Below are 13,053 nucleotides of genomic sequence, written 5' to 3'. Positions count from 1 at the left end.
CTGCATAGATTACATCATGTTCACCACCAAAATACTAATTACAACCCATCACCACACACATGTACCAAATTATCCCTTTCACCCTCCTCCCTCCTCCCTTCCCCTCTGGTAACCACCAATCCAATCTCTGTCTCTATGTGTTTGTTTGTTGTTGTTATTATCTACTACTTAATGAGTGAGATCATACGGTATTTGACCTTCTCCATCTGACTTATTTCACTTTGCATTATACCCTCAATGTCCACCCATGTTGTCACAAATGCCTGGATTTCATCATTTCTTATGGCTGAGTAGTATTCTATTGTGTATATATACCGCATCTTCTTTATCCATTCCTCCCTTGATGGGCACTTAGGTTGCTTCCAAGTCTTGGCTATTGTGAATAACGCTGCAATGAACACAGGGGTGCATGTACCTTTACAAATTGGTGTTTTCAAGTTCTTTGGATAAATACCCAACAGTGGAATAACTGGATCATATGGTAGTTCTATCCTTGATTTTTTGAGGAATCTCCATACTGTTTTCCATAGAGGCTGCACCAGGTTGCACTCCCACCAGCAGTGTATGAGAGTTCCCTTCTCTCCACATCGTCTCCAACACATGTTGTTTCCTGTCTTAATTATAGCCATTCTGACGGGCGTGAGGTGATATCTCGTTGTAGTTTTGATTTGCATTTCCCTGATAGTTAGTGATTTTGAACATCTTTTCATGTGCCTGTTGGCCATCTGTATATCTTCTTTGGAGAACTGTCTGTTCAGGTCTTTTGTCCATTTTTTAATTGGGTTGTTAGTTTTTTTGTTGTTGAGATGCATGAGTTCTTTATATATTTTGGAGATTAAGCCCTTATCAGATATATGGTTTGCAAATATCTTCTCCCAATTGTTAAGTTGTCTTTTTGTTTTGTTGATGGTTTCCTTTGCTGTACAGAAGCTTTTTAGTTTGATGTAGCCCCATCTGTTTATTTTTTCTATTGTTTCTCTTGCCTGGTCAGACATGGTGCTTGAAAAGATGTTGCTAAGACCGATGTCAAAGAGCGTACTGCCTATGTTTTCTTCTAGAAGTTTCACAGTTTCAGGTCTTACATTCAAGTCTTTAATCCATTTGGAGTTAATTTTTGTGTATGGTGTAAGGTAAGGGTCTACTTTCATTTTTTTGCATGTGGCTATCCAGTTTTCCCAACGCCATTTGTTGAGGAGACTTTCTTTTCCCCATTGTATGTTCTTGGCTCCTTTGTCAAAGATTAGCTGTATAGATGTGTGGGTTTATTTCTGAGCTTTCGATTCTATTCCATTGATCTGTGTGTCTGTTTTTGTGCCAGTACCATGCTGTTTTGGTTACTATAGCTTTGTAGTATATTTTGAAATCAGGGAGTGTGATACCTCCAGCTTTGTTCTTTTTTCTCAGGATTCCTTTAGCTATTCGGGGTCTTTTGTTGTTCCATATAAATTTTAGGATTCTTTGTTCTATTTCTATGAAAAATGTTGTTGGAACTTTGATAGGGATTGCATTGAATCTATAGATTGCTTTAGGAAGTATGGACATCTTAACTCTGTTAATTCTTCCAATCCAAGAGTACAGAATATCTTTCCATTTCTTTGTGTCTTCTTCAATTTCTTTCAGAAATGTTTTATAGTTTTCAGTGTATAGATCTTTCACCTCTTTGGTTAAGTTTATTCCTAGGTATTTTGTTCTTTTTGTTGCAATTGTAAATGGGATTGTATTCTTAATTTCTCTTTCTGCTACTTCGTTGTTAGTGTACAGAAATGCAACTGATTTTTGTATGTTGATTTTGTATCAATTTTGTTTACCATATTCGTTTATTACTTCTAAAAGTTTTCTGGTGGATTCTTTAGAGTTTTCTATATATAAAATCATGTCATCTGCAAATAGTGACAGTTTCACTTCTTCCTTTCCAATTTGGATCCCTTTTATTTCTTTCTCTTGCCTGATTGCTCTGGCTAGGACTTCCAGTACTATGATAAATAGGAGTGGTGACAGTGGGCATCCTTGTCTGGTTCCTGTTCTTAGAGGGATAGCTTTCAGCTTTTCACCATTGAGGATGATATTAGCTGTGGGTTTGTCATATATGGTCTTTATTATGTTGAGGTACTTTCCTTCTATACCCATTTTATTCAGAGTTTTTATCATAAATAGATGCTGTATCTTGTCAAATGCTTTCTCTGCATCTATTGAGATGATCATGTGATTTTTATTCTTCATTTTATTAATGTGGTGTATTACGTTGATTGATTTGCGAATGTTAAACCATCCCTGCATACCTGGAATAAATCCCACTTGATCATGGTGTATAATCTTTTTAATGTATTGGTGTATGCGATTTGCTAGTATTTTGTTGAGGATTTTTGCATCGATGTTCATCAGTGATATTGGCCTGTAATTTTCTTTTTTTGTGTTGTCCTTGTCTGGTTTTGGTATCAGGGTAATGTCAGCTTCATAGAATGAGTTAGGGAGCTTCCCCCCATCCTCAATTTTTTGGAAGATTTTGAGAAGGATAGGTATTAAGTCTTCTTTGAATGTTTGGTAGAATTCACCAGGGAAGCCGTCTTGGTCCTGGACTTTTATTTTTGGGGAGGTTTGTGATTACTGTTTCGATCTCCTTACTGGTGATTGGTCTATTCAAATTCTCTACTTCTTTTTGATCCAGTTTTGGAAGGTTGTATGATTCTAAGAATTTATCCATTTCTTCCAGATTGTCGAATGGGTTGGCATATAGCTTCTCATAGTATTCTCTTATAACCTTTTGTATTTCTGAGGTGTCTGTTGTAACCTCTCCTCTTTCATTTCTGATTTTACTTATTTGTGCCTTCTCTCTTTTTTTCTTGGTGAGTCTAACTAAAGGTTTGTCAATTTTGTTGATCTTTTCAAAGAACCAGCTCTTGGTTTTATTAATTTTTCTATTGTTTTTTTGGACTCTATTTCATTTATTTCTGCTCTGATTTTTATTGTTTCCCTTCTTCTACTGATTTTGGGCTTTGTTTGTTCTTCTTTTTCCAGTTCCTTTAGGTGCATCGTTAGATTGTTTATTTGAGATTTTTCTTGTTTGTTGAGATAGGCCTGTATCGCTATAAACTTCCCTCTTAGAACCGCTTTTGCTGTATCTCATAAGATCTGGCATGTCGTATTTTCATTTCCATTTGTCTCCAGGTATTTTTTGATTTCTTCTTTGATTTCTTCATTAACCCAGTCGTTGTTCAGTAGCATTTTGTTTAATCTCCATGTATTTGTGGCTTTTCTGATTCTCTTCCTATAGTTGATTACTAGTTTCATACCGTTGTGGTCAGAAAAGATGCTTGGTATTATTTCAATCTTCTTAAATTTATGGAGACTTGTTTTGTGGCCTAATATGTGATCAATCCTGGAGAATGTTCCATGTGCATTTGAAAAGAACGTGTATTCTTCGGTTTTTGGATGGAATGCTCTGTATATATCTACTAGGTCCACCTGTTCTAGAGTATCGTTTAAGGCCAATGTTTCCTTATTGATCTTCTGTTTGGATGATCTATCCGTTGGTGTAAGTGGAGTGTTAACGTCCCCTACTATTATTGTGTTACTGTCTATTTCTGTTTTTATGTCTGTTAATAATTGCTTTATATATTTAGGTGCACCTACATTGGGTGCGTAGATATTTACAAGTGTTATATCCTCTTGTTGGATTGTTCCCTTCATCATTATGTAATGCCCTTCTTTGTCTCTTTTTACAGTTTTTGTTTTAAAGTCTATTTTGTCTGATATGAGTACTGCTACCCCAGCTTTCTTTTCATTGCCATTTGCATGGAGTATCTTTTTCCATCCCTTCACTTTCAGTTTGTGAGTGTCTTTAGGTCTCAAGTGTGTCTCTTGTATGCAGCATATATATGGGTCTTGTTTTTTTATCCAATCAGCCACCCTATGCCTTTTAATTGGAGCATTTAGTCCATTGACATTTAAAGTAGCTATTGATAAGTATGTACTTACTGCCATTTTTTAACTTTTTTTTTTCTCAGTGTTTTAGTAGTCCTTCTCTGTTCCGTTCTTCTTCTATACAGAATTGATGGTCACTTTAGTTTGACCTCTGTCTGAAAGCTGTGCTCTTTAACTCCCCTCCTCCCTCATGTTTTTGATATCATATCTAACTTCTTTTTTCTGCATTTGTATCCATTATGTTCTTATCATGGAAATAGATAATTTTTCCCTTATGTGGTCTTCTCTTTTCCCCTTAAATCAGTCCCTTTAACATTTCTTGTAGCACTGGTTTCTTGGTGACAAACTCCTTTAATTTTTGCTTGTCTGGGAAATTTTTGATCTCTCCTTCCATTTTGAATGATAACCTTGCTAGGTAGAGTATTCTTGGCTGTAAGTTTTTTCCTTTTAGCACTTTAAATATATCATGCCATTCTCTTCTAGCCTGTAAGGTTTCTGCTGAGAAGTCAGCTGATAGCCTCATGGGGTTTCCTTTGTATGTAACTTGACATTCTCTTGTGGCTTTTAGGATTCTCTCTTTATCTTTAATTCTGGACATTTTGATTATGATGTGTCTTGGTGTGGGCCTCTTTGGGTTTACCTTGTTTGGGGCTCTTTGTGCTTCCTGTACCTGGATGTCTGTTTCCTTCCTTAGGTTAGGGAAGTTTTCATCTGTTATTTATGGAAATAGATTCTCTGCCCCCTTGTCTCGCTCTACTCCTTCCGGGACACCTATAACATGGATGTTAGTGCGCTTGATGTTGTCCCAGAGGTCCCTTAGACTGTCCTCACTCTTTTTAATTCTTTTCTCTTTTACCTGTTCACCTTGGGTAATTTCTTCTAGTCTTTCGTCCAGCTCACAGATCCGTTCTTCTGTATCCTCTACTCTGCTTTTGAGTCCCTCTAATGAATTTTTCATTTCCAGTATTGTATTCTTCATTTCTGATTGGTTCTTTTTTATATCTTCCATTTCTTTGTTGACATTCTCACTGAGATCATCTATTCTTCTCCCCAGATCAGTGAGCATCCTTAACACTCTTTGTTTGAACTCTCTGTTGGGTAGGTTGCTCATTTCTGTTTCACTTAGTTCCTTTTCTGGGGTTTTGTCCTGTTCCCTTACTTGGAATGTATTCTTACGCCTCCTCATTTTGCCTCTTTCCCTGTGCTTGTGTCGACGTATTAGGTAGGTCAGCTACGTCTCCTGCTCTTGGATAGGTGACCTTATGTAAGTGATGCCTTAGGAGGCTTCCAGTGTGCTTCCCTCAATTCTCAATGTTCCAGGGGTGACCCCTATGTGGGCTACGTGTGTCCTTCTGTTGTGGCCTGTTTGCTCTCCCTGTAGGCGCCCAGGGAGGCCGAGTTATGCTCCTGGCCAGCTGTTGCAATGCTCAGCTGCTTGTAGTTGTTGTGGGCCCTTCAGTCTCTTTATCAGGTGTGGGGAGCCCCAGCACAGTTGGCTGCAAGTTCTAATACCACATTTGTGTTGCAGTATTTCTTTTAAGTGAGTAGGCCCCCAGCATGGCAGGTTGTTAGGCTCAGGGCCTTACAATTGCTATAAGCCTCTAGCCTATTAGGTCTCTTGTCAGCTCTCTGAAGATTGCAGCTGGGTGGGGCTGGCCTCAGGTACAGGAGCACCTAATTGTTTCAGGCTTTGGAAGATGAGGCAAACCCGCTATGTGGGTCTTTGAGAAATACAAGTCTTCTGCAGCTGACAAGCCCTGCCGCCCACAGGTCCACACACACAGTCAACACAGTCCTGCCCCGTGTGCGCGCCCCGATCTCCCGAAGCGGACCCAGTCTCTCCACAGCGGGAGCCCCACACACTCCACCACCGCCCCACACTCTCCACCCACTCCTTGTGCACACCCTGCCCCGCTAAAGTCGGCTCAGTTGCCAGGCTGCAGAGAATCCAGTCACCAATCTATGCAGGCCCACAAGTTGCCTGAGGGCTTGTTGTTGGGTGGGGCCAGTCTCTAGGGTGGGCTGCCTGCCCTGGCTGAGCTGGATTAAATCGGTGCTCTAGCAGGTGGGGCAGACCCTGGGCTAGCAGGCCTCAGGGAGAACTCCAATGGTGTCTGTGTCAGCACGCCCACACCAGGCCACAACAATGGCCGCCGCCAATGTCCCGGTCCCTGGAGAGGTCTCACCCCTCACCGAGATGCACTCAAGGCCTATTAGGTGAGTCTCTTTTCACCACAGCACTGTGCACCTTTCTGTCTGGTGATTTTAGGATGCTTTCTGAAACAGGTGAGTTTGCGTGCTGGCCCTTTAAGAACCAGTTTTAGTTTCTTTGTGAACCAGCTTTTCTTGGGGTGCTCCCCAATGTTTTAGTAGCAGGCACAGTCAGATATTATGCCGCTGGTCTCGATTGTGCTGGGTCCATAAAATGCCCCCAGCAGGGGCGCTCCCGGCTCAGGGCCCGGCGCCTCCAGGGAGGCTGCGTACCTGTGCGCTGTTCCCGGCGGCCGTGAGGCTGGCGGCTTGTGAAGGCGGCGTTTCTCCTCTCCAGAAGGGAGTTTCTGCCTCTTCCCCCTCAGTTAGGATTGTCCGTTGTTGCAGGAGTTCCTCTTATCCAGTTTTCAGTTCTGTCTCAGGGGTAATTTTTCCACAAGTAGTTGTAAATTGGCTGTGTCCATGGGAGGAGGTGAGTCCAGAGTCTGCTTACGCCATCTTGAGTTCGCCTCTCCATTCACTTTAAACTCGCTCTAATGTCACTATCTAGAGATGGTGTTTCTAGAGCCTTCAACATGCAAGTGAAACTTTAGTAAGCTTTGTCTTTAAAACTATATCACTTAGATAATTACACCTATAATTTTGGGGGAGAGTGTTCTTTTATTATCATACTAGGGAAATAATAATATTAATGCATTTCATGGAAAGAAAACATAAACCCTGAATTGTTCACAGTTATTGAGTGAGAGCTGAGATTGGAAGTCAAGAATCTCAGCTTCTCGTTTAGCACTGTTTCTTGCAAGCACAAAACAGTTATGGAAAGAGTTGTGGAGGTGTTACTTTGACATCCAAAGATTAAAACCAACCTGTTCAAGACGGATGAGATTCCAAGATAATCTCATCCTCTTTCCCCAACCCCACACCCTCGTATATCTATAAAATGAATTGCATAGACAGCCCCATAGGATTTAAAACTAAATTTTATACTAATGTACAGAGATTTTGCAACTATAGTGTGCCATTATTGTTAATAAAAATGACTCTTTAAATAAGAATTGATAAATTATTTCTCTTTGGTCATTCTCTTTTACAACCAAAAACAAGAGGTTGTGGATGGAGAGGTCGTGCAGAGCATTTGTTTCTCTAGCAGGGCCCGTTGAAGGCTGATTTGCGAGTTCCCTAATACAGATACCAAGAAGTGGTGAAGTTAGTCTTGTGTCAGCTCTCTTGGTGAAAGCCTTCTGATCTTAAGGCTGATCCAGGTTGTCTGTATGCCTGTCTAGATTGATTAACTAGCCTTATTGCTGAACTCTGGGTTAGGGCCTCAAATAAGCCTCTTATTCAGATGTGTTGCTAGAATGGCCTGAATGTAAACAGTTAATTGTTGGAAATATCAAAACAGTTAATCAGAACAATCATGTTGGATTTAAACAACCCTGACCAAACCATACATTTCCGAACAGCCATTTTTATTGTTCTGTATGGTGTGCTCACAACCATTTTCTTCCGCAGGGTGATCTTCTGTTCCAGGGAGAAAGTGTCTCATCTGCAGAAAGGAAAGGCAGCTGTGGTATTTGTGAAGTGCCATGACAAGTCTCTGAACAGAAAGTCTGGCTGGTGAGCATCATGGGCGAGGCTCTCTGAGGCCCTGAGCTTGCAGGCAGAGGGACACTCTTCATGCTTGCTCTTCACCCATAACTAAAGGCCTGCGCTGATTTTTGTGATCAGAACCTTACCTAGTCTTTCTTAGCCCTTCCGCATACGCATCAGACTGGCTCATTTGCTTTTGGCAGTACTTCCTCTTTTTACTTTTTCTTTCTGTTCTTTCTGCTAGCTCTGACCTTCATCCCATGTGCACTTTTTAGATTTTTTCTTCTGCACCTACCACAAAATCCTCACTTGTGCTTTTTTCCTGTACTGCCTCACTGCTGCCTTTACAGACCCTGTGTGCAGAGTGTGCAGCACAAGTTAGTAGTCATCACTGTGGCTGTGTGTGCAGCCCCTCCCAGGATGTATCCAGGGGAGCGAAACATCAGCTGCAGCTACACTGTCCTTGATTCTCCAAGTGCCAGCAGACTCCAGGACAGAGAGCCAAAGGGGCAGCCACCAAGCATCCATCTCAAAACTCCCAAAGATGGGGAGTTAATGGAGTTAGAGTGTAGGAGGTGGTTCTCATTTCCATCTGAGAACAACTCCCTGGCTCTTTCTGATTTGACCTTTAAGGCTAGTCCACATGGAAGCTGGCAGCTGAATCTTTCCAGTGTCAGGACTAAGTGAAGACTAAGCATGTAACCCTTCCCAACCCCTCCTGAATTTCCACAATATGCCATTTTCATTTCTCTAATCATTCCCTTGCGAGAAGCCAAGTGCTAATGGGTTACAGGTATAAAGGGAGGAAAGCTTAGATCATGTCATATAAGCCAGTATCACAAGAAACAATAGGAAAGGCTGGTCACAAGGTCATCTGGAAATAGAGAAAGCAATTGCTTTTGATTTCTCTTTTCCCAGTTGCATTTACAGACAAAAGTACAGAATAAGAATTGCTTAATCAGAAAAAGCATGTTAAAGACCCTATGTGGAATAGCTATATTATTTTTAATTTCTATTTTATAATGTAATTTATCCATGGATAATTATGGATAGTGGATTAGGAAAAATAGGTAAAAAGAAAATAAAATCACTGTGACTCTATCCTCCAGGGACAGCCCCCAATTAATATTTTAATATATATCCTTTCAGACTTTCTCAATGCCTATACAATATTCATACTTTTTTCATTTTTTACAAAAATGGAATTGTGCCACATATACTTTGAGTGACAAGATGAAGCCATCTGGATTAAAAACATTTATGTAAGAACACTCAAGATAAACTTGAAATGGGAAACAGCTACTGGTATGTAGCCAGGCACAATAACTGAATTCTTACCTTAGTGGAGACTATTCTACTAAGAGGTTCATTGCTTTGTTTTTTTCTCATCGCAAATCTGAGGCAATTGTACATTTGCTTTACCTCTTAGAAAGGGACTCCTATATGAAGTTTATATGTGTTTATTACATCGCAAACATAATCAAACAAACACGTACACATACATTATCCAAAAATCATCCACAACTTTAAATCTATTTGTGAAGGTAAAAACAAAATCTGAAAAATTAGGAAATAACTCCAGCTGTTTATCAAGTGTTTCTGGTCACATTATTTATATAAGTTGCAAGACTTTACCTGAAAAATCCAATGATACATTCCTCATCTGATTATAGGATTACTGAGACAACAGATGGTTAGGCAGCATTTTTTATACATCTGAACTTTATCTAGGAAGTAATTATGAATCAAACCAGTAACTGCTGCAAGTGTCTCTCCTCTGTAACTAAATTCATCGATCAGATTAAAGGTTCTCTTTCTCTTCTCTTCTGGTATAACTCTTTAGAAGTCTCATATCACAAGGAAAGAAAAAGAAACAGAAACTTCATTTGACAAATTTTAGAAGTAAGAAATCTTCCTAAATTTTGAAATCATTTGGGTCAGTCCTCTGAAAATGATACTCCTTATTGAGACATGGCTAAGTAGAGATTAGAGTGTCTTCCATTCCTAGGAGCCTGACACTTACTCCAATCTGGATCTCCCCTGGGTTTATCCTCACAACGTTTGTTCTAAACTTCCAGTTGAATACTTTTTCATGATGAAGGTGGTGGGGGAGGGGAGAGGGTTGTAAAACGCTAAATAGGTAATAAATCGCCCTCTTCCTCTGCTTTTCCTCAGAAACTGCAAGTCTACAGAAGGAAAAACAGTACATGAATTCCGTAAAGAACGAAGTGACTTTTACAAAAGATGCCCAGTGCTTTGGGTGGTTAAAAGTGGATTTTCCTGAGTATTAATCCCAGCTATATCCTTGTTAGTTATTTTAGGAGACAGTCTCAAATACTAAAAAGTGGCTAATTCAATGAGGAGTATAGTGGTCAAATAGCACATCTTCCAACATTAAAAGACAGCAGATATGAAAGCGCTGCATTTTGTCCTTTGAGAAAGAAATAAGAATTGTTTGGGCCCATGGTAAAATAATAAAGCTTCTCTATGTAGTGAGTTTAGCCATAGCCTAAAATTGATTAGAACCTCATATTTTAATTGAAATTCTGCATTTTCTGTACTGATACCTTCTCAAAGTTTTCTTCAAGTCTGAATATAGAAAATGATTTTTGTAGTGTGAGTCGGACCCATTTACTTACCAGTCAAAACACTTATTATTTTGGAATGGTTCTCCTCTTGCCATTGGGAAGGAGCCCAGGAGTTGACTAGAGCCTGGTGACTTGGAGAGAGAAGAGAAGGGAGCTGATAAAGCACTGGACCTTAAACACTCCCTGTGGTTGGTTGCATTATAACTAAGTTACAAACTAAAGGAGATATATAATTTAGATCAATTGAGTCTTACTAGGCTTTATAGTTTATTGCTTCCTCTCTCCCCTCCTTTTCCTGCCTTATCTCAAGATTGTATTTAACCCTTGCTCTCTGGGTGGGTGTTTAAAATGGGCCTGTTATCTTCAGCTTACAGATAATTTTAACTATGGAGAAAGAAAATGATACCATAATTTTATTATCAGATTTTCAAAATTATATTCATCGATTTGAAGTCATTTAATATCTGATAATTACTATTCAATTTCAGGCTTATCATAGTCATTCATTAGTCATACTTAAGCATGTCTCTTTCTTCCCTGCTTTTGATAAGAAAATATACGTTCAATGTCAAATTTTGCATCAGGCAAACTCCTACATATTTTAGACAAGGACCGTTTTTACTAAGTAAAGAGATGGAAAAGTTACTGGGATGTATTCATAAACAGTGCTTAAAACCATTGGGGGCAATTAAAAGAATCCTCAATTGTCATAGCCACATGAAATGTCATGAACGTTGTTATTATTTTTAACAACTAGTCGAGTGAGTCAACAATTATTTATAAACTAGATCTCATATTTTCAGACTGCTTTTCTGTATATTAATATTCTATATATTAATAAAGAAGTCAAATATCTCAGAGGCTATTGCTGGGAATCGATCATGTGAACGTGTGTGGGTATCTGAACACATACTCACATATGAAGCCGAATGTGTATGTTTATTATTCAGCATGGCTTGGAAGGTAAATGATCAAGAGATGTATTGGAACACGTTGAAGTAGAAATTGTTCCAGAGGTGTCAGAACTTCAGCCCTTCATCTGAGAAACATTGTTGTGCCTACACAAAGTAGGACAGATCAGCCAGCTTGGAATGAATTTTCTCTAAAAATAAAATGTCGTGTGATTTGTCGTTGGCATCTCCCTTTATTGCTAATTTGTTAATTTTCTGGATTTGGGTTTTGAGCAAGGGTTCATAAACTTATGAAAATATGAATCAAATCAGTGTATGACCCTGGGAACTCTGGCTTCTACAGACTACACTATATATATCAACAATGCTTTGGCTTTAAATGTTATTTATTAGCTGTAAATATATATGTGTGTGTGTAAAGGGAGATTGTACATATTGGAAAGGTCATTGTGGCTATCTGCATTTATAGATGTGTGGTGCTAACTTTGTACATATATTTATCAGTGACAGTCTCACTGAACAAACTTACTGTTACGAAATAGTACAGTAAAATGGGCTTTTTTTAAAAACAAAACTTATTAACTATGTGAAGAAATGGAATCTGCTTTTAATAAAATTGACAAAATGTTATTACAACACTAAGATTATTTTGTATCATTTTAGTCCCCTAAAAAAGAAATTTATTCTTAGGGCAGATTCATTCAGAAAATTTTTACTGAGTAACCACTCTTCTTAGTAAAAAAGTATAGCTTCTAAAAATTACAATGCACATTATATTTTATTATTTTTATATTTACATTTGTACAAAGCCTTAGAGATTCTTTAAATTAACTACAGAGGAAAATGATACAGAATTTTTCCTAAATAAAATACACATGACTTTTCTTGCCTGTAGAATACTTTTTCACATGTAAAATGTTAGATTAATATAAAAATATCTTTAACCATTTTCTGGAATACATTGTCTATTTCTGAGGTCTAATCACTAGCCACAAAGTGAGTGGCATTTTTGCAATAAAATGAAATATTTGGGATGAGAGGGTGCATTTTTTAGACCTTTGCTTTGGATTGTCTTAATAATGAAAAAGAACAACACACAGTCCATGTATGCAGTTAAGTAGGGATTGCTTCTTGGTATAATCAGGAAGAATTTGGTCCAGAAAACAATTGTTTCAGTGGCCACTGACTCAAAACTTTATTGTCAGACATAAGGTCTTCTGGAAGTAGGGTCTCCCTGACAGGAAGAGTCTCCCCATTTTATACTTTGCTCACTGCCTATCATTGCTTGTTGATAGAATTAGAAAGACAGACAATAACAGAAGTTGGCAAGGATGTGGAGAAAGGTAAACCTGCATGCATTGCTGATGGGAACACACAATGGTGTAGCCATTCTGGAAAGGAGTTTGGCAGTTTGTTGAAAAATTAATTATAGAGTTTAACCGATATGACCCAGCAATTCCACTACTAGGTATATACCTAAGAGAAATGAAAGTGTATGTTCACAAAGATTTGACACAAATGTTCATAGCAGCATTATTCATAACAGCTCCCAAGTGGGGAAGCAATTCCAATGCCCATCAACTGGTAAAGAGAGAAACAAAATGTGGTCTGTCCATACCAAGGAGTATTATTCAGAAACTAAAAGAACAACCTGCTGATACATGCTGCAACAAGGCTGTACCTCAAACACCTTTTGCTATATGAAAGGACCAGATGCAAAAGATTACATATTGTATGATTCCATTTATAAGAATTTTCTAGAAAAGGCAAATTTGTAGAAACAAAACGTAGATTTAGTGGTTGCCTGGGGATGGAAGTTGGAAGAACAATTG

At 38.7% G+C, this 13,053-nt stretch overlaps 1 protein-coding gene across 2 annotated transcripts in view; it reads left to right on the top strand.

The window, feature by feature from the left end:
- Positions 1-11,439, top strand: part of LPL (lipoprotein lipase) — a 30,272-nt gene extending 18,833 nt beyond the window's left edge. Inside the window, exons 9-10 of one of the 2 annotated variants that reach the window (XM_058550596.1) lie at positions 7,645-7,749; positions 11,261-11,439. In XM_058550596.1, coding sequence (XP_058406579.1) covers positions 7,645-7,749; positions 11,261-11,312 — 157 coding nt within the window. In that variant the 3' untranslated portion in view covers positions 11,313-11,439. Of the gene's footprint in view, positions 1-7,644; positions 7,750-9,897 lie in introns of both variants that reach the window. The other variant, XM_058550597.1, reaches the window with a different exon arrangement.
- The last annotated feature ends 1,614 nt before the right edge of the window (positions 11,440-13,053 follow it).

Source organism: Diceros bicornis, chromosome 11 (genome assembly GCF_020826845.1).
Source record: "Diceros bicornis minor isolate mBicDic1 chromosome 11, mDicBic1.mat.cur, whole genome shotgun sequence".
NCBI lineage: Eukaryota > Metazoa > Chordata > Mammalia > Perissodactyla > Rhinocerotidae > Diceros > Diceros bicornis.
Note: the sequence above shows the minus strand (reverse complement) of the source record. Positions and strands in the feature narration are given on the sequence as shown.